Genomic DNA, 22,372 nt, shown 5'->3' with positions numbered 1-22,372 from the left:
ATTAATGAGATCATGCCATTCTATATGAATTTTATAAATGGTAAGACTCATATATGAGTAAAGAGTTGTGTTACCGGAAAAGCCTACACATACAATGGTTGTATATGGTAGCCCATGTACAACCCTTGTTGGCATTATTTGATTGGTCTGTATTTTGGAGCCCACCTTCCTCATATTGTTTCCCCGTATTTTTTTCCCTCCCTTTTGACGTGACATACATACAATGGTAGCCCACTTATAATACCATTGTATGTATAGCATCACTCTGTGTTACCGGTGTTAAATTATTCTATATGAATCCTAAATCAGTAACGTAGTTGAGTACCCGCCACTTTTGTAAGTAGTTGCAAAACATAATGGCTTTCCCGCATTTATGAAAACTTTTTGAAATTGGTGTCCTTAAAATTCAAGGTCACGTGGAAGTACTAATCTCGTCTTCAATTAAGCTCTCTTTTCTATGCATAACACTTTGACAAGCACGTGACCACATTTACATCTTAATTATTACAGCATTCATCACAACCATAATCAACCTGAGCCCTAAATTCCTGATTGCTATGTTGAAGCTTCATTCTCCCCTCCTCCCGGTTTTCCCGACAAATAAAAAGCGTCACTTTATATATTCGCAAATTCTATCATACACACTGTTAAATAATTATAAAGCTCACGCTACGTGAAATGACTGTCTCACATTGATTAAGATGATCGGAGGAACAAATAATGTCTAGTGCACTATTTTACGTATTATCTTGACATAGTAGATCAACGCATGTTGTGAAGTTGTCCCCCATTCTACACCATGCAATGAGTGGACTGAAATAACAAGTATTTTTCCTAGTATATTATGTAAATGTTATGATTAGAAACAATGTGATAAAACTAACAGGAGACAAGGTTTTATTTTAGTAAGCAATGGAATATATTGGTAAAATTAAAATATAGCCTTTGAGTTTCTTAGCGGCGGGCAATCCCGTCAAATATGCGAAGTAAATATTAAGGGAATGGAACAAGTGGCTATTATAGTTAATTCTTACGGAATGAGTTAATATCTTCCCACATATAGTAGTTGGTTATTGTCGGCAGCATGCAGGGAATTAAGGATATATCATTAAATTAAATTATGTGATTCTCGTTCATGATAGTCTATAATTCTTAAACTACGGAGTAGATCTATTTATAGAGTATAGACTATATAAATAAATATATACTTCATTAACTTTATAATGTATTTATGTATCAAATTCGCTTATATTGGTCATATGACCTAGCTAGGTCACATTTGAATTTGTCTTAATACTAGAAACTTTTTTTTTGAGGTGAGATTTTACCGTATCAAGTTAGATTGACTTATGAAAAACACGGATGAATTGGGATGAGTAGTCTCCTTAATATACAAAAAAGAATTATTATATGTGGATTAGATACGAGTAGTGAATTACTACGAAAAAGAATGCATGTGGATTTTAGTCAATGATCAACTTATCTATGACTTAATAGTTGAATTGTAACTTCTACGAGTAATTCTTATTGCCCTAAATTTTTTCTCGTAATTTCTTTGAAATTCACCTACGCCCTTGTTATGTTTTCATATATATTGTATTAAAAATTGCATTTGTTGGACATGATTGCAATTAATATCTGAATTAGGAATACCTAACATCCATAGAGGCATAGAGGGACAAAGAGTCCAAGCCTTTTAATTAGGTTGCGAGAACTAATAATATTTTGTTCATGGCCATTTATCGTTCAAATGTCTTATTCGAAAATTTTGTAGACCCATGGAATTATATCACCATATCATATTACATGCTGATATTTTTAAACATGAAATAAAGAAGGATCTTTGTTAATTGACACGTGTCAATTTTCTTCTAGACAAATTCATAATTATTAGAAGTTCATGGGTCTATTTTTTGTACGCAGGGTCAATATTGTATGTAATGCATCATTGCAGAAAGCTTCTTCTACCAATTATATTCAGATTTTTGCATGGTTGTTTGCTATAGTTAGGATGTTTTGTGTAATGTTGTTATTTCTTTAATTATAATATGAGATATTTTAGTAATATTTGAAATACCGGAATAATGAGTGAATCAATGACAATTATTCGAATGCATTCTTGGTGTCTAGTGCTTCCGCGTTTTTTTTTTTTTTTTTTTAAATTTTATTTTTATTTTTATTTTTAATAAGCAGCTAAAATAATCTATTGTAAGTCAATAGGATTCAATAATAATTGATCAAAAAATTATAATAAAAGAGCAATCCCATATACTTCGTATATAATTGCAATGCAAATATGCAAGGATTGAAGGATGTCACAAACTCACAATAAGACAAACAGAAATTTTACTATTCTAGCAAAGTAAACAATTTTTTACAGTGATATGTTGAAATTATGCAAAGTAGATTAGATTACCAATCCAATTGACCGACCAAAATTCACAGAAAAAAGAAGAGCGTAAAAAATGTTGCAAAAGTTGTGATGCCACGCACTTGTTTTTCCCCTCAAATTATGAGACCACTTGATTAGATTAAGGCTAATAAAGAAAATTTAGAGTACTAGCGTTACTGTACAAAGTTCGTGTCAACGACTATTTATGCATCACAATCATAATTATAAGAGGGATCATTTGTTGTTTTTAACACGGTAGTGTACATATATATAACACTTCACGTGAGAGATGAATCGAAAATGATGGCCCTCATATCATTTATTGCGATTCAATATTTAAATTTTAATAAACGCAATGGATTAATAAACTCGTGACAACCCCTATCAGTGGTCTATCCTCTAACATTTGTTACATCTTTAATGTTAGAGGATAGACCAGTGATAGGGGTTGTCAACTCGTGGTAACATTGATAAGTAGTTTGGAGCTTAGAGGAATGAAAAAGATGGAATAATTATACGATTTTTGATTATGGAGTAGTAATCCTTTACAAAGTTGTATGATTATAGGATGATTATAAGCTAAAAGAGGTTAATTTAAAACTACGCCTAAAGTTCTTGTGATTAAATTTGATCATGAACAGTATATCTGCTTCAAGAATTGGATAATGCATGCCTTAGCTTTTGTCTATATCATTGTATCAACTTTCCACTGTGATAAAAATTTGAGTCACGGATGACACAATAACAATATAAGGATTTTTATTTTGGTGAGAGAAACGTGAAGGGCTTGCTCATCTGCTTAAGGATCCATCCACGGCAAGTTCCACGATATATAAATGTTATTTGAAAAAGAAAAAAAAAAAAGGTATAATATAAAGGTGTTGTTGCTTTTTATGAAATATCTAATCTAATGATAGATTAGTTCAAATTCCGATACTCCATAATTTTGAATTGCAACTCTTCAAAACCTCTATCCTTAAAAACTATGCGCCTAGCTACACTTCCTTTAAAACTGTTTTTGAGGTCATGTACATTAGCATGGATAAGAGTATACGACCTAGTGCCGTATCAAATAAAATTTATGAAACCTTAACTTCGTATGGAGTAAATTAGATTATTTGGAATATTTTTCTCAATTGTATACCAATGCCTTTACTCCATGTTATATTACTCGAGCAACGCATGTGGTGAAAGAGTGGCATGCACTGATGTACACTTCGATGCTAGTACAGTGTACAAATGTACAATACCTCCTCATATATAATGGAACAATTATTTGTGGATAATCCACATTTTTTGAGAAAATTTTGAGGTTTCGGGGCCTGGTGGCAAAAAGTGTTGAGAGTTGAGACCCTAGGGGATATATATCTCGGGGTCATATAATGCCGTTTGAAACAATATATGATCGATCATTATATGTTGTCATAAACGTACGTGGTAGGCTTGAGTTTACGAAATTAATGCAAGTTGTGAATGGGTAAAATGACCGTCTAAGGGCATATTGGATGGTTCCACCGACCCAAATGGACACCCGGAGGGTATTAGGGACCATGGTAAACATCTTGAAAATTTTTAATTACGAGCGAAAAAGGTTAAAAAATTACAAAAATTGAAGGCTATAATCTACGCTATTTGAGGAATTTTGAGGTTTCGGGGTCCGGCAGCGAAAAGCCTTGAGACCCTAAGAGATACATCTCGAGGTCATATAATGCCTTTTGAAACCATATATGATTATTATATGCTGTCATAAACGTCCGTGGTAGGCTTGAGTTTATGAAATCGGTACAAGTTGCGAACGGGTAAAATGATCGTTTCAAGACATATTGGATGGTTCCACCGACCCAATTGGACTCCCGAAGGGTATTAGGGACCATGGTAAATATCTCGGCAATTTTTATTTCCGGGCTAAAAAAGGTCAAAAAATTACAATATTGAAGGCTATAATCCATGTTTTTTAGGAAATTTTGAGATTTCGGGGCACGGTGGAGTAAAGCCTTGAAACCCTAAGGGATACATCTCGAGGTCATATAATGCCGTTTGAAACCATATATGATCATTAAATGTTGTCATAAACGTACGTGGTAGACTTGAGTTTATAAAATCACTGCACGTTCTGAATGGGAAAATGACCGTTGAAGGGCCGGGCATATTGGATGGTTCCACCGACCCAATTGGACTCCCGGAGAGTATTAGGGACCATAATAAACATCTTGGTAATTTTTATTTCCGGGCGAAAAAAGATCAAAAAATTACAAAATTGAAGCCTATAATCCACGCTTTTTTAGGAAATTTTGAGGTTTCGAGGCCCGATGGCGAAAAACCTTTAGACCCTAAGAGATACATCTCATGGTCATATAATGCCGTTTGAAACCACATATGATCATTATATGTTGTCATAAACGTCCGTGGTAGGCTTAAGTTTACGAAATCACTGCAAGTTGTGAACGGGTAAAATGATCGTTTAAGGGTATATGGATAGTTTCGCTGACCCAATTGGACTTCCGGAGGCAATTAGGGACCATGGTAAACATCTTAGTAATTTTTATAACCGGGCGAAAAAAGGTCAAAAAGTTACAAAATTGAAGGCTATAATCCATGCTTTTTGAGGAATTTTGAGGTTTTGGGGCCCGGTGGCGAAAAGTCTTGAAATCCTAAAAGATAAATCTCGGGGGTCATATAATGCCGTTTGAAACCACATATGATCATTATATATTGTCATAAATGTCCGCGGTAAGCTTGAGTTTACGAAATCACTGCAAGTTGTTAATGGGTAAAATGATCGTTTCAAAGCATATTGGATGGTTCCACCGACCCAATTTGGCTTCCGGAGGTTATAATTAGGGTCCACGGTATACATCTCGTCAATTTTTATTTTTGGGCGAAAAAAGGTCAAAAAAAACTACAAAATTAAATGCTATATAATCCACGTTTTTTTTTTTTGGAAAATTTCAAGTTTAGGGGCCTGTGGCGAAAAGCCTTGAGACCCTAAGGGATACATCTCGGGGTCATATAATGTCGTTTGAAACCATATATGATCATTATATATTGTCATAAAAGTCTGTGGTAGGCTTGAGTTACAAAATCAGTGCAAGTTGCGAAAATGACCGTTTAAAGGCATATTGGTTGGTTCCACCGATCCAATTGGACTCCTGGAGGGTATTAGGGACCATGGTAAACATCTCAGCAATTTTTAATTCTGGGCGAAAAAAGGTCAAAAATTACAATATTGAAGGTTATAATCCACACGTTTTTAGAAAATTTTGAGGTTTTTGGTGTCCGGTGGCGAAAAGTATGGAATATCTCGGTGGCATATAATGTGGTTTGAAACCATATACGATCAATATATGTTGTCATAAACGTACGTGATATGCTTGAGTTTACTAAATCACTTCAAGTTATAAACGAGTAAAATGACCGTTTAAGGGTATAGTGGACGGTTCCACTGACCCAATTTGACTCCCGAAGGATATTAGGGACCATGGTAAACATCTCGGCAATTTTATTTCCGGACGGAAATAGGTCAAAAAATTACAAAATTGAAGGTTATAATCCACGCTTTTTTAATAAATTTTGAGGTTTTGGGGTTCGGCGGCGAAAAACCTTGAAACCCTTAGGGATACATCTCGGGGTTATATATTGCTGTTTGAAACCATATATGATCATTATATGTTGTCATAAACGTCCGTGGTAGGCTTGAGTTTACGAAATCACTACAAATTGTGAACGGGTAAAATAACCGTTTAAGGGCATATTCGATGGTTCCACCGACCCAATTTGACTCTCGGAGGATATTATAGACCATGGTAAACATCTCGGCAATTTTTATTTATTGGCGAAAAAAAGTCAATATATTACAAAATTGAAGGTTATATAATCAACGCTTTTTGAGGAATTTTGAAAAACCCATTTGTGTTAGTTTTTGAAAAAATAAAAAAAAAGTCCCAAGTCAGCCAACGACCCGATCCAACCACGCCAATTTACGGGTTAAGTGGGTCTGGGTTAAAATGAGTTAAAGTTTAAAAATTGTGTTGAAAACGAAAAAATTGGTCGGGATTCGGGAGTCCAGTTTGATAGCCTGATAGGTCGGTCTAGCTGGGAATGAAAGAAGTATGAACAAGTACGGAGCGCTACGTATTCCATGCAATAGGGCAAAAGAAAACCCTAGAAAATCAATTTCCCCTAAACCAACCCATTTTTATTTTCTTTTTCACGCGGCTGTTTCTCTTCCTCTATGTAATTTTGATTTATATATAAATAAATTAATTTCTTCTTTACTCAGTGGATTAAATAATAATTAATAACAGATTAACTTGTTTTTTTCTTCAGATATCCGATTCGAATGGCAGAGGTGCCTGAATCTAGTTCATTAGAAGGAGATCGTCAAAGGTAAACTGTCAAAAAAAAAATAATTTGTATGTGTTCTTCCCCAACTTTATTTATCTAATAAGGTGAAATCTTTAATTTTGTATTAGGCCTGCTACTCCTCAACATGGATCGTCGTTTAATCGTCTAAGGTATATTGTTTCTTTGTATTATAAATTAATTCATTGTTTTTATATACAATTTTGCTAACTTTTTTATTTTTAATATAAATAGATTTGGAAGTAAAGTGGTTCCTGAAGATGAAACCGCCTTCCGCCTTCCAGATGATGAGTCCTTGTGGTTTTTTAAGGGTAGTCCAAGGTAAATTCTTTGTTACAAATATTGTAGACAATGAATTAAGGGTTTTTGTTTCAAAAATAGCGTTTAGAGCACTACAAGAAATAAGATCAAAGAGGGCAACTTTAATCGCCCTCTTAGAGCCAAATTTCGCCTTCTTAGGCAAAGAGGGCGACTTTTAAATCGCCCTAAAGTTGCCCTCTTAGCATCGTTGTATTAGCTTCGGAGGACAATTTAGATGTTTCGCCCTCTTTGTATGAGATCAAAGAGGGCAAAAAATTTCGCCCTCTTTGAATGAGATCAGAGAGGGCGAAATTTTTTGCCCTCTTTGACTGATTCAAGCAGGGCAACTAGTTTTTTCGCCCTATGAAATCAACTCAAACAGGGCACCTTAGTCGTCCTCTTTGTCCATTATCAAGAAGGGCAAATCAAAAAATCGCCCTGTTTGTTGTTTTTTTTTTTAATTTTTTTAAAAAAAAAATTAGTTCTCTAATACAGGGCATATATAAAGTAATACAATAATTTATATAATTATGTAATCAACATTATTTATTAGCAAAAAGTATATTACAAGAGAATGTCTTTACAATAAAAAACAAAAACCAAAAAAAAAAAAAAAAAAAAAAAAAAAAAAAAAAAAAAAAAAAAAAAAAAAACTATTTTCATAAACATGCTACTTGTACAACAAACATAATTAAGCTAACATAATGCACAACTGCAATATAATTTTCACTCCATTGCTAGTGAAGCTGAAATTTATGGTTCGAGTGTCCTTGGACTTGTCTTCACTTGTCTTCCACAATAGAGTTGCAATTAATCATCAGAATTCAGTTTTACTCTTCAATTCAATTATTCCTGTAATGTTGTTACTCCATTTTCTGAAGGAATCAAAGAATTGAAAGTTTAACAGAAGAGGGTAAATAGTGAGAGAAAAAAAAATAAAGATGTTATAGGTTATTAATACATACAAAAGCATCAGAAATTCAGAACTGACCTTGCCCAACAAGTATTGCAGAATAGATGTCTACAAAGTTATCTATTCAAAGTTATCCCACAAAGTAATCTGTCCAACAAAACTCAAGCTCAGCTCATAGGAGGTTTTCAACAATGAAAAAATTATTGACTCCCGGAAAAGTGTGCAACACATAATCAAGCTTGCCAAGGAAAGATGTATTAGTATGATGATCAGATCATTCTATCAGGAACCTAATTAACCCTATTAAAGATATGAAATGTTTCTGCATTATAATCATTAATTTTAATGCTAATCTGTGGAATTATTCCTCAATCAGTAGTTACTTAGCTTGTTCACTGTGTAATCTTTGAAGCAAAACAAGTTGGAATAGATGAATAGAGGTGCATATTGGGACTTTTCACTGTGTAAGTACCTCTTGGAGTAGCTTTGGGGCATAGATTGCAGTTGATGGTATTTGTTCTGCACTCTTCAAAACAATTGTATACCTGCATGCTAAGGTAGTCGCAACCTTCCACACAAACATGAATATAGGGAAATTCAATGAGAAATTCCACACAAACTAAAGACACTTCATCTCATTAGATAGACACACATTGGAGAATTAGACATTCAGGAAAAGAAAAAAAAGAGGCAATGCTAACACCTTAGCCTGTTTCAATACTCACCTGCATAATATCTCATTAGACGAACACACATTGGTAATTCGGCTTTAGCAGCTTACTCATAAGGCTTGCCATTGTCCCAAGTCTCAAGGGCAGCTATCTCATCAGTATGCTACTAAATGACTCTAGAGCAGTTGAAGATATAACACTTTAGCCAGTTCAGAATTTGCAATTTATACACATCAATTTTCAAATCTCAAGACCAATATTAACAAGAAATATGCTGCTTAAAATTTGAATTGTTAAACTCAACCAAACTGATAGAAAATTGGTCATTCATAACCAATTTGTTGTATAAAAGCAGATCACAATTATAAAAAAAAAAATAAAAAATAATGCAGCTGAACAAATATCAGATAATAGACATGTATAATGAAAAAATTAAACAATTAATTAAAAAAAACAACAAATTATTCAAATAATACCAGAATTTAGTGACTTGACTAAGGAATTTGAGCAGCGAACCAAACTAATTGTGCTTCAAACCCTAAATTAAATATAATGAGACAATTAATTAGCAGTAATTCTAGATTGTGAAATTGCAATTTGATAATTTAACACATTACCTAAGAAGGTGCTTTAATAGAGGAAATTGCTTCAGCAGAGGAAAAAGCTCAGAGGCTGCTTCAATGGAGGAGAAAGCTCAGAACTCGCTGCAATAACGACAATCAGAAGCTTAACTCCATAAATTTCGCATGATCTGCAACAAATTTTGAATCCTAGCAACAATTTCTAAAAATTCGAACAAATTAACTAGTGTTAAACCCTAGATTTTGAAATTGATATTTTCGATAAATTAACAAATACTACCTGATAAATTGGTTTGATGGAGGAGCTATTTCAATTGGAGGAGAAAGCTCAGAAGCTGCTTCAATAGTGAAGAAAGCTCGAAAATCGCTTCAATGGAGAAGAAAGCTCAAAATCCGCTTAAATGGAGAATACGAAGTATGAATGCCCATATTGTGAGGAGAGAGAAAGATTTTACAATTTTATATTTCTGGGTTTGCCTTACTCCACAGTGTTTTACTAAGTACTCCGTACTCGTCTTTGTTATTTGTGCGAGAAAGGAGCCAAAGAAGACAAATGTTTACAATCCGTCCTCTTTGTTTATCAAGGATGGCGATTTTTAAGGTCGCCCTATTTAAAAAAGGGCGATTGTTTAATTCGTCCTTGTTGTCTTATCAAAGAGGGCGAATTTAGTTCTATCGCCCTTATTGATCAAGTATAAGACAACGACTTGTTTTTCGCCCTCTTTGATAACAATAAAATAGGGCGAGTTACGTATGCCCTGCTTGATGCTTTATAAGAAGGCAAACTTCAAATTGCCCTCTTTGCCAAAATAAAATCGCCCTCCTTGAACTGTTTTCTTGTAGTGGAGTGAACGACATGAATTTTTGCGTTATATTTGGTGTTGTGATTTTGCTTCACCTGTGTTTGTGTTTTGTTTAGGAGTTGAAATTTTGCTAAGTATTATTCATAACAATTAGAGTGATAGTAATAGTAATGTGAAATCTCGAATTGTGTATCAGTGATGACTATACTCCACCGGTTTGGTTTGAGCCGGATGCGATTAATGACAACAAAGTAGTTTTAGAGGTGACGGAGAACAATCATCGTTTCAGATGTCAAGATGTTTTGAATCATTACAGAGATACCAAGGTCTTTATTTTATATTTTTTGCAAACACAATTTTATTTATCTTGAAATATATATGCATTCAAGTTTTTTGTTCCATTCCACTGATTTGTTTTGGTTTTTGTATTGTTGGTGTGGTTGATTTTAAGGGGCCTAATTATGATTATGAAGTGGTGGAGCTTATCAAGCATATGGATTTCCCCATTTCGCCCCGGAAACGCTTTCATTACAACTTTAAGGCTAAGAAAAGAGAGAGAGATGATCATGATGATGGTTCACCAAAGTTGTTCTATGCTGATATCATTGAAGAAGACTATGGTACATACCGTCTTTTATCCGTGATTCAGTGCGACATTCTGGATCCTTCTGGCCCTGGTAAGGATTGATTTGTGTTTATACATTCAATCTTGAATCTTGATTGCTTGCAAACTAACTACAAGTTGATATGTATATCGTATTTATATCGATCTAGCATAAAACTGACAATTGGGTGCATTTCTATCTGTCGCAGTGGGAAATTGTCGAGGTTGTACGAATGGTGTTCTTCACCCAACAGATTTGGTCTACTGTTATGAACCTTCTATTTGGATGCACGTGGGTCCGTTACCATATTTCAATGGATGTTCCTTCTCTTAATCATGGTTCACGGTAACAACTCGTTACCATTTCACAACACTTACCGAGACAGACTTGGAGAATGCACATTCGCATAGATGCATACGACCTAGTATAGAGGAGTTAAAATATCTATTCTATTGTAGAGGCGGAGTTAAAATTCTAAAACTCCGTAATTTTGAATCGCAACTCTTTAAAACTATGCACCTACAAATCTACAACCTATATTCTCTTTAAAATCGTCTTTGAGATCATGTACATTATCATAGATGTATACTACGGACGACCTAGTGACGTACAAGTATCAAATAAAATAAATGAAACCTTAACTTTGGAGTATATACGTTAGACTTGGAATACTTTTCCCAAAAGTGTACCAACGCCTTTATATCATATGTGGTTCAAGTATGGGCATACTAGCTTGTACATTTCGATGCTAGTACAGAGTACGTGTACAATACATCATATAAATGGAGCAATTATTTGCCATTGTATACAAAGATAACAAATGAATTTATATTATATATTGTACCAATTTCAATCTTTTTCGCACAAATATATGCTAGTAAATTTTAGCATGATGAATACTGTAGATTGATGAGGACCAATCAAAATCTTTTATTTGGCCGGTGATATGTCTTAGACATACAATAATAGGGAGTACATACATATGAAGCATTGACGACGTAATAATTGCGATTGAATTATAAGTTGAATAATTTGTTAATACTACTTTTGTTCAAGTGGATGAAATCACACGTAATGCTACATTTACATTTATATGCATGCTTGTTAAAGGATTGGAAATAATAGTATTGATTGATGAGTGTGAGGCCATAATTCGTTTACTCCTCAATTTGAAGTAACAATCAACTAACGTAAGAATCTCAACGTGTTAAGAATTAGAAATTTTTGTGTAAATTTATTGAAGCTAAGGATCTAAGCTAGACCTCAACTTAACCCAAACACGCACGCTAACCTTTTTTTTAAGTTACTTCTCTTAAATATCATTGCTTCTGACTTTCAAACTGTATTCATTTTCATATTTTCTTCATAGATGTGATAGTAGCGTTTTTCACATATGTTAATGCATAAGTTGAACCATTGATATCATTAAAGACTGAACTTTGATTGTAATATCTCTCACAATGTACTAATAATAGCTTGAACTTGAACTTGAACGAAGAGTGAGACTTGATGACAATGAAAATCATTCACCAAAGAATCACTTTTTGCACAAAGGAAAGTAGTATTGGAGGATTAAGGATTATTCAATATTGGAAACTTGATGTGATTGGGCAAAATTTTTACTTTGTTTCAAGGACATCACTAAAACAATGAAAAGGCATAAACTTCTCAACAACACTAAGAAGATTACGAACTTTCATTTCTTGTAGTGATAAATAGTGCTTCACATTTCTTGTAGCCTAAATACTCCTGTAGTACACACTATTAATGTTATTAGAGCTCTTCATTTTGCCTAAAGTACCCGTTGTCTGACACCTAGGCATTGTACATACCAATTATCCCAACAAAACAATTTTATTGATAAACGTTTGGCTAAATGTTTTGTGTGGTGCCTCTAGTAATTATATACTCCAAATGAGTTACAATTTCATATTTCGCTATAGATTTCAGAAGATAAAAACGTCGGAATAATTTTTTTTTGTGCCTTGACATTATATACTTGGAAGGTTTATTATCAGAAAATAATATGTTAGACTCATGTCAAGGCTAAACAAGGCTCAGACCATGGCATACTTCTGAGTCCAGCTACGAGCCATGGTTTCGTATGCAGTTCGATCAGTCTTGTACAAGTGTGCAAACTCTGGAACCAGTGGATCATCTGGATTTGGATCCGTCAGCAGAGAACATATTGACAACAGAACCTACAAATTCAACAATTGCTGTCAATTTTTATGGCTAGTGCTACTTTATTGTCAGCTGCCAAGAAGTTTGAAACTTTTACTAAACATCAAGATTTTATTTACAAGAACATGCTTTATATGATGAACCAAGAGTGAGAGAAACTATCATAAAATCCTAAGAATGAATGAAAAACAGAGAAGAAAAGAGCATGGTACTAAAATCTTGGAAAAGAGCAGCTTTGAAAGCTAGTAGGATAAGTTCAGAAATTTTATAATTGCTCAAATAATAGGCCAAGGCTTAGTTGGAAGTTTGGAACCTATGTTACTCGGACTATTTCATTTCAAGTACCCATGTCAAACTCTCAACGCTACAACATAGTTGAGAATCCTCTTAATAAGTGATCAGACTATCAGAGTAAAATATTACAGGGTATGTGTTATATTTCATGCATATGTATATTGTCAGAAAAAATTTCAGGGATGATCACCTTGGATATGGTGAGTGCAGGGCTCCATTGCTCCTTTAGTATATCAAGGCAAATACTTCCATTGCTATTAATATTTGGGTGGAATACCTTCGTCTTTAAGGCCACCTGCATATATATTTTTATAATTTTAAGCTTGTCGTAACAATAGCTATTATTGTACATCAGAAATGAAATTTAATACTCTGTACTAATATTCCAGAAATATGAAATGAAATAATAATATACTTCGTATATAATTATTATGAAATGAAATAACAATATACTCGTATATGAATTACCTTAGGAGGCTTAAAGGGATAATCAGGTGGAAAATGGATGTTCACAAGGAAAACACCTCCTGCATAAGGACTCTCATTTGGACCATAAATTGTTGCTTGCCAATGAAACATATCTTGTGCAATTGGACCTATATTTGTCACCAATGAAATTAAAAGCGACGAAAACCCCCAAAAACGATTAATAAATTGGGACTAGTTAGACAAATTAGAATTTCACATATCATAGTTTTGATTACCTGCACTGCAAGAACTAGGTGGATCTCTTTCCAATTCCTTGAGCTCCTTTACAATTCTTCTAGATGCCATTTCGAGTCGAGTTTCTGACACAAAAAACTGCAAAATAATATTCCAAGACTAATAATAATAATTTCAATGCATAAGAGGTATATATGAGAAATGTGGTAATGGAGATGATGGAAGGAAAAGTGTCACAGCTTCTGTTTACACTACTGAAAGTGGGCATAGAACAAATTCCAGGAAAAGAAAGGAACAAGGAAAGAATCCACTAGCAAAAGTTTATAGCACACCTTCTAAATTTGATACTAATAAAGTAGAAGATAATACATAGAGGTGCGAACAAGCTGTTAATTTACATGTTCGGCAAAATTAGCTTTTGTACGCAGTGGTTGTTAATGGTAACACTGTGACAGTAGTTGATTACCTTAGGTGTTTAGCATCACTAGCGATTGAAATAGTATTACGAATATTTTATAAGGCTATCTGAAGCTAATATACCCGTATTTTCCAAACACGTCCTATATCAATTGACATGATAATGTACCCGTTTAACAAACTGTAATAGAATTACAAAATATCACTAAGTTATAAAACAATAACCTTAAGAGGTAAAAAATAAAATACCAGTAAAAAACAGTTTAAGAATAGAGCATACTTTTAATACAGCGTCCACCACAGCATGAATAAAGGAGAAGTATGGCTGTTCTAAGTTTTCTTAGCCAGTAAAAAACAGTTTAAGAATAGAGCATACTTTTAATACAGCGTCCACCACAGCATGAATAAAGGAGAAGTATGGCTGTTCTAAGTTTTCTTAGCCAATCGTTCTCGAGGAATCTTGGACTAATTACTGGACATGGGAGTGAAGCATCAGATCTCCTTGCATAAACAATTTAAAAGAGAACATCCCATCATCTCGATGAATCTTTTTTCATCATTGGTCCTTACAGAGAAGTTTCATCTGCCAGTGGAAATACTGGCTAGACAGTCTCTATCCAGAATCATCCAGGATAAGAGCGACTTTGCCAGTCAATTACGGAAGGAACTCCAGAAGAACACATATAAGTCAAGCCAAGTTGCTCGGACACTTCATTTCACCTCGTAAGGCTAGTAAAATTACACTTACCACATCATTTTAGACCAAAATCATGAATATTCTAGTCTGCAATGCAAAAGGAACTCAACAAGACAAGCACATATAAGCAATGTTAGTCAGAAATTAATCATCGAAACATTGCATATAAGCATGCTAGCAACCAAACCAGAGGGGCTAAGATTTCTTAAATGCTTCCAAGTTACAATTGAACATATAATACAACCAAATGCAATATTGTATGTATATGCCTCTTAAAGCTTAGTTTACACACTTCTATTACTACATCCTCATAAGAGACACAAATTTTACAGAGAACTCTTCTCTCTGGTTTAGAAACATAGAGTAATACTGATATACATATTACATCAAATTTGAAATTAATCAATCCACCACCTGATACCGCTAATAAGAGCGAGAGCCCCTCCGTTCTGTCAGTCAAACTATTAGCATCTAAAGACCATCCCACTACTCTAATATGATGATAGATGAGTAGGAAAATGCAACAGAAACCGGTAAGTGGACTTCTTAGGCCAATATCTCCTTGTTATAATATTGAACAGCCTTTCTGAGACTTTCGCTTCTTTCTCTTCTTCTGCTTCGGTGGCAGGAGGACAATTTTGATTGCAGCATCAAACACAGCCTTAATGTTCTGCGAAAAAAATACCAGTAGCAAGACATGTCAATAAAAGGTCCAGAACAGCTTCAATACGCAAATTATGCAAGCATGAAAAAATACCTGCTGTGTTTTTGCACTACACTCAATATAAGCGGCTGCTCCAATCTGCTTTTTCAGATATTCTCCCTTGAAAATCATTAAAACATGGAGATCCTTGTTAAAAAAGATCAGACAACCGGCAACTAAAAGATTTGATACAACGTTTGCAGACATTATCTATTTACCTGGGCTGTTGTGATCGGCACTGCACCAGGATGGTCTAGAAAAAATTGCTTATCATCTCGAAGATCTGGGAAAATAAAGAAACAGAGAAAAAGGCAAAGTTAGGATGCATTAGGAGTGGACCAAATCAACAAAAAGGCCCACAGATACATGAAGTGAATTCTGAAACCCTCTCTCCCTGCAACCTTACTGGCAAGATGCTTTTAGCCTATAGGGGTACACGCATGTGCCAAGTGTCGTTAATGACCATCTCTGACAGCATATTGAGTTGAAAATACTAGCATGGCACTATTATGATTTCTAAGCCTAAATTTGTTCTCTTTGGAGATTGACTTGTCCTTGCTACAATACACTCTCCAAAGACACTTTATTTGGGTCATGGCATTATGTGTGATTGGTGTGTGCCTGGTATCATTCCTGTAGCCTGCAGGGTGGTAGCTTATTATCTGACGGTCTCCACCAGAATATTAAGTTGATTTTGAATTGCTAGTACAATCCTAGTATACTGACTTCAAAATTGGCTCTGCCCTTGCCACCTCAAAAGGTTAGCTTCAATCACATCCAAAAGTGACATCAAACCTCTTCCCCTCACACACAAAATAAACTTTTTAAACCCCAAACAAGTTCTGTACTTTGTTACACCCCAATAATCACTCAGCTTTGCAATTGAAGTATCTTAATTCCATGCATATCTGAGCATGATATGGTGGGATCATCCCAGCTTCCCAATTATGAATTCAAAAAGGGAATAGACCACATAATGACATTAGTCAACTATTCAGTGGAATCAAGCATTGATCCTCCCAGCAAAGTTACGTCACAAAGCAACTCAATTTTCTAGGGATGGTGCGTATGACATAAATATGAATACATGCAATGATGCAAACACTAAAGAAATCACATGTGCCCATATGATCCGCATTATGGGGAAAGACTAGTGAATTAGCCTAAGGGGAAGGGTTGTCAAATTAGTTGTTAGAAGTAAGTTAGCACCATAGCGGTAGCCTGAGCAACAAGAAGAGGTGAGTGAGTTAGTCTATATATAGAGGGGTTTACTAGTTTAGGAAAACAGAAAGCATGTTGAATATTGATGAGAGTTTTGTGTTGGTTGAATTGGGATGCTTTCCTCTTTAGAGTTTAATCTGCCACTCTGCAAGACACCATTGGGGTTCTCATAGGCAACATTTACAATCTTCAAAATAGGAGATCACTTGTGATGAAGAAATTCCTATCTTCTTTCTGGATTTTCTACAGGTGTCCAGAACCAATACCCTCCATAATCTATTTCCTTTACTGAGATCAATCAACCGCATACTTGTATCATATACTGCCTCAGTGGCCTTTAGATGACGGGTCGGAGACTCGGAGGTTCTAATCCTGAATCCAGTCCACGCTCCCTAGGAAAGAGACCTTGAACTTTCACTTCCTAGGAAAAATTTATATCTTTAAAATGCATCCGCTATGGCTTCTTGGATCTCATTTCATTCATGTCTAGGTGGGCATATGGACCCAGAACATAGCCTCAAAGTATAAGTACAAGCATGAAGTATTTCCATAAGCTATTAAGTGTATGGTGTCAAAATAACCACTATGGATTCAGAGCAATCCAATTTTCTCTTTATGTCTGGTTGCTAGTGCTAGAGGAAAGAGATGGAAGATACCAAAAATTTAGGATCAAACCATAGCATACAACAGTTAAGAGGGTGCTTGGAACTTTGGAAGTCAAGCGAGAATTCCATAACTTTATCAAGACTCCCCCCCCCCCCCCCCCCCTCTCCACAAAATTTGTCTTTATGTGTGTATATCCCATTTTCCCTACAATAAACTTATATTGAGGATGACAAACAGTTTTGGAAATGTTTACCTATCCCCATACAAGCCTTCCACATAAGACTTTCCTCTTAACTCTTTCAAGTTAAACTCTGTCATCTTGTTCTTCCATTGTCTATATAGTTCAATAAATCAAATATGGCAAACATGGCTTTTTTAAGGAAAAATTCAATACTTTAACAATCATTCTTAAACAAAAGGTACCAAATCAAACATTCTTTTTTCATCCAAAGCTTAAGTAGGGAGTGTAGGACAATGAACTTTTGCCAGGGATTCAAATGACATTCTAGAGATAGATTCCAGAAGATAGTAACTCCACTATCCACAAGACCCCAACCACCTACTTAAATAGAGGATATAGTTGGACAAATTAAGCAATCTTCATTGACAGCTACAAAACAATTCTTTTGTGATCCTCAACAAAAATAATTGTCAACTCTTTTAAATTAATTCCAAAATTCGGGTCCAATAGCATGCTAATTTTTTTGCACCAAATTCAAATTAAAGTGATACTGGACAAGAAATATGACCATGTGTCATTATTGTAGAAATGTAGAGTAAAAACAAAGAAAGAAGCGGAGAAACAGGCGATAATTATAATCTGTGGACAAGGTATAGCATCAAACCTAGCTTTGTTCCAACAAGAATAATTGGCACACCAGGAGCATAATGCCTCAATTCAGGAATCCACTGAAATTTATTTAACAAAGGAGACAAACATCAAGAAGATGCACTCTGAACTCTGGAGAGTGTCTTACTAATACTATTAATAAGATATCTTACTTTCTTCGAAACGTTTTCATAACTGGCTTTGCTGATAAGAGAAAATGCAAGAAGAAATACATCGGCCCCTCTATAGCTCAATGGTCTCAGTCTATTGTAATCTTCCTGACCTGTCATAAAATAAACCAAAGATCAGAACATATTCATCAAACATTCCACCAAAATGGAGAGACAGTATACCACAGACATACCAGCAGTATCCCACAACCCTAGATTTACTGTGCTCCCATCCACAACCACATTGGCGCTGAAATTGTCAAACACTGTTGGTACATAATCCTGATCAAGTGAGGAAGGAGACAAATATTAATACATCTTATCATAGCAACCCTGGAACAAAGAAGACAGTGTCTACTTGACGCACGGAAACATTATACTGTAAATCTAACAACAGTAAAAAAAGGTTTCTGAAAATTTGGCAAGTGGCTTCTCATCTGTACAGAACAGAGGATATACAAACACGTAATCTCAGTGCAGTTTAAACCTACTCTTCCTTGAGAAGAATAACCAGTACCCCAGATAGACAATTAAGAAGAGCAAGATAAAGATCCAATCCATACCACCCCACACCCAGGTGAAAAACCAATAATTAAAAGAGCTACTGCAACTCTTTTGTCTATACTAGAAAGTTGTAACATCCAAACAACAAGACTATGTCGTACCATGCAAGTGTTATATGCAAATTGGAAAATTTAACTTGTTCTACTCTTACAAAATCTCCAGAGACTTGGTGGTTGCAGTTTGGTGCTCAGCTTTTGCTCAAAGGGAACAACACATACGTAAAGAGACTCCCGTTAGTTTAATTAAGACAACAAGTTTCCAAGCAGCTACTTCACAAATCCTCCTTTACAAAAGACCACAAGGGTCAAGTTAAAGCCTACTTGACAATTGTAAATTGTTCCACTTCAGAATTCAGATTATCTGACTCTTAAGTTTATATGTAACAAATGACTTGATACATTAAAACAATAGATAACTTGAGTCTACAAATATCTAGTATTGTGCACCTTCAATACCATCTTCACCTAAACTTTGTCAGTTGTCCATCTTTAACATCTTGCAAAATAATACTCCGTACTAAGTAGCAATCAACGACCAAACTCCAACAAACCAAATCTCAATTCTATGCCTATAGCTCCAATGAGAAATCATCACCACAACAAATCTAACATGGTAGGCAAAATACTCGATCAACTTACGGGTAATTAGGGCTAAACAATAAAGACTTTAGGGTTTCGAACAAATTCAGGAATGAAAAAAAGCTACCAATTTCACTATTAAGATTAACCACCTACTACATTGTCATTCCTCAAATAACAAGTAACCCATCTTCAAACCTCTCCAGAGTTAAGGCCTTTTCCTCAAGGAGATCAAAGCACATCCCAGATAACAAAGAATTACATAATAATCAACTACCTCAAGGGTGATTCAACTAGCTTAACAGCTAAAGTTAACAATGTCTTTATCTGATCATTGTTTCAAAGAAAATATATAGATTTAATTGCAATGAACAAACAGCAAAGAAAAATTGCTATGACAAAACATCAATTAATAAAAGAAAACACATATAAAACCAATTAATTAAAAAACCCATGACAGGAAAACCCAGAAAAATGAAACCAATGAAGCTCAAAATACAAATTTAAGGAAATTCAAAAAATGAGGGAAAATAAATATAAATTAAAATTAAATAAGAGAGAGAAAACTTACAGTGGGGAAAGTGTTGCTGGTGTAAGAGATGAGCATACAAGTTTTTCCGACGGCTCCGTCGCCGACGGTGACACACTTAATGAACCTAGAAGCACTCATCCTATTACCGGCGCCGGAAAACTCAAAAACGGCGTCGTAAAACTGCTTTAGTTGCTGCTATTAATTTCAAATGCTTTTGAATTTGAAGGGTACTTTGCTTTAATTTAGGAAATCATCAAATCTAACGCATTTTTTTTACAAAAGATTAAAGCTTGAAAAATGGTCAAAAGCGACGAAGAAAAAGTGTCAATGAAGTAGAAGCAGCAGTTAACATTGAAGAGAGAGAAAGAGAAAGATAGAGAGAGAAAGAGTTTACCTTTGGAATTTGGAGTTTTGAGGGATTATGAGAGTATTGAAGAAGAAGACAGATATTTACAACTTTTTATTTTTTTTATTTATTAAATTAAATTTTTGTATAACAAGAACAAAAAAAAATTAAATAAAGTTGGCTTCTTTAATTTGCTTTTTGTATGTGAGGTCTTGAAATATTGGACCCAACCCAACTCACCCACCAATAAGCTACCCACTCCAATTATATAACACACTTGAACCAACCCATTTCTAGATTTTGAATTTGAATTTTTGATTTCATATCTATTAAAGTTGAAGGATTTGGTTTAGTTTTCAATAACTTTGGAGGGGTGGGATCTTTAATTCTTGGACATATATGGATAAATACATATGTGACATGATCTCGATTTTTCAAGAAATTAAAATTATTGTATCGATATGTATAGTTTGGTTATAAAGTCATATGTTAATGCATGCGCAACATAAGAATTAAATCCGTTAACGTATTATATAGACAAATTGATGATTACCAATTCATTAGCGTATTTATTATTGCGCTACTATACTGGTTGTAAGTATCACGGCAACAAAGCTTTAAATTTTAAGGAAAAAAAAACATCTTGAAAATTAAGGTTTTGTTGCCGTGGTACTACAACCAATATAATAGAGCGATAATAAGTGAAAGTAGAGAAAATAAAGTTTTATGTAAATCGGTAATAGAGCCATATGTCAATATCAATGCCTAGTTCATCACTTTATCTCAACTATCATTGTTTCCCCTTATAAATTTAGATTACCACTTAAATTTTGAGGAGTGGTATTGAGTGTTAATAGAAATTTATGAAGAAAATACAAGAATGAGATTGCATTATCAATATCATGGACCGAATCGTTATACTTACAATAATAAGCATTAAATACATTCTTAGAATAATATTGAGATATAAAGATATGACAATAATATGCATTTGTGATTTTGTCGAGGATCATCTAATGCTAGAATGCCAAGAAGAGACATTTGAGTGCAAAATTATGAAACTAGTAACTTCATATATAATAATACCTAATGCTTTAAAGTCAACCTAACACACATTATGTATAACGTAGTTTAAAGACTACAAGTAGACTTTAATGTTAAGGTTAGATGGAAAGTAACAACTAACATGAATAAATAATGAAGCATATTATGGAGTATTAATCAAGAAATATTACATTCATTACTTAACAATTTAACACATAGTAAAATAGTACCACTGAGATAATAGATATGTGGCGTTAGTTCATCATATTATATGCCTTATTTATGAAGCGAAGATCGAATTTCAATTTGCAAAAGTATGAGGAATCTTGACTTTTAAGAACTCTAACCAAGCTTATTATAGAATTAGACTGCTATTCATGTGTACTGTATGAATATAGGTTAAATTTAGGTATCATTTAAATTGCAACACAACAAATTTGCATAATTAAACTAATTAGGTCAGCGACATTATAACTTCATTTGTCATACTAGATTAATGTTTTCTAGTTTATGTTTTCACTTAGGAGGGAAGCTCAAGGAGAGTTGAACTTTGAGAGCAAAGTTGCTGTACAGGAAATAGTAATGTATGCATTTAACTTTAATGTTTAATACCTTCTAATTGATGATGAAATATACAACAAAAGGTTATAGCAACAAAATAGATGTAATTTTTAGATAATATCGCTACTCAGCTCGGTACTACTTTTAGAATAGTAATGTCAAAATGACGAAAATTAATAGCCTTAGCTGTAAAATATCATAGAAATCAGGGGCCGTTTGGTTCGCACGAGGGAATCGGAATGGAATGAACAAAGGGAAAGGAGAAGAATGGAATGAAAATACCCTATTTTTGCTTTGTTGTTTGTTTTTAAAACAAAGGGAATCATTCCCACACCA

The 22,372-nt window shown here is 34.3% G+C and overlaps 3 protein-coding genes and 1 long non-coding RNA gene across 5 annotated transcripts; 1 reads left to right on the top strand and 3 right to left on the bottom strand.

The window, feature by feature from the left end:
* Positions 1-6,625: 6,625 nt before the first annotated feature.
* LOC145621388 (uncharacterized) lies at positions 6,626-11,217 on the top strand. Its single transcript, XM_081676128.1, has 6 exons — positions 6,626-6,778; positions 6,865-6,906; positions 6,989-7,075; positions 10,219-10,348; positions 10,474-10,699; positions 10,836-11,217. Exons 1-6 carry the CDS (start codon positions 6,732-6,734, stop codon positions 10,958-10,960), a joined length of 657 nt encoding a protein of 218 aa, XP_081532254.1. The 5' UTR covers positions 6,626-6,731; the 3' UTR covers positions 10,961-11,217.
* Positions 7,406-9,832, bottom strand: LOC145621392 (uncharacterized). Of its 2 annotated transcripts, none has more exons than XR_014108409.1 (7): positions 9,500-9,832; positions 9,256-9,421; positions 9,115-9,176; positions 8,693-8,814; positions 8,440-8,535; positions 8,046-8,114; positions 7,406-7,929 (listed from the first exon to the last, which is right to left on the bottom strand). It is a non-coding gene; the product is annotated as an uncharacterized LOC145621392 (long non-coding RNA). The 2 variants fall into 2 exon arrangements; XR_014108408.1 differs by having other exon boundaries at positions 7,416-7,929; positions 9,256-9,342; positions 9,500-9,828.
* Positions 11,218-12,230: 1,013 nt separating the features above from the next.
* LOC145621391 (ubiquitin-conjugating enzyme E2 5B-like) lies at positions 12,231-13,990 on the bottom strand. The gene is made up of 4 exons (XM_081676130.1): positions 13,810-13,990; positions 13,574-13,701; positions 13,296-13,400; positions 12,231-12,828 (listed from the first exon to the last, which is right to left on the bottom strand). The coding sequence occupies exons 1-4, from the start codon at positions 13,877-13,879 to the stop codon at positions 12,685-12,687; spliced, it is 447 nt and encodes a 148-aa protein (XP_081532256.1). The 5' UTR covers positions 13,880-13,990; the 3' UTR covers positions 12,231-12,684.
* A 1,093-nt stretch (positions 13,991-15,083) lies between these two features.
* LOC145621389 (rac-like GTP-binding protein 5) lies at positions 15,084-20,488 on the bottom strand. Its single transcript, XM_081676129.1, has 7 exons — positions 20,125-20,488; positions 18,606-18,693; positions 18,415-18,524; positions 18,258-18,321; positions 15,804-15,868; positions 15,640-15,705; positions 15,084-15,552 (listed from the first exon to the last, which is right to left on the bottom strand). Exons 1-7 carry the CDS (start codon positions 20,221-20,223, stop codon positions 15,448-15,450), a joined length of 597 nt encoding a protein of 198 aa, XP_081532255.1. The 5' UTR covers positions 20,224-20,488; the 3' UTR covers positions 15,084-15,447.
* Positions 20,489-22,372: the final 1,884 nt, after the last annotated feature.

This window comes from Chenopodium album, chromosome 27 (genome assembly GCF_948465745.1).
Source record: "Chenopodium album chromosome 27, dcCheAlbu1.1, whole genome shotgun sequence".
NCBI classification, from domain to species: domain Eukaryota; kingdom Viridiplantae; phylum Streptophyta; class Magnoliopsida; order Caryophyllales; family Amaranthaceae; genus Chenopodium; species Chenopodium album.
The sequence above is the reverse complement of the archived record's forward strand: the minus strand, read 5'-3'. Positions and strand labels throughout refer to the sequence as shown.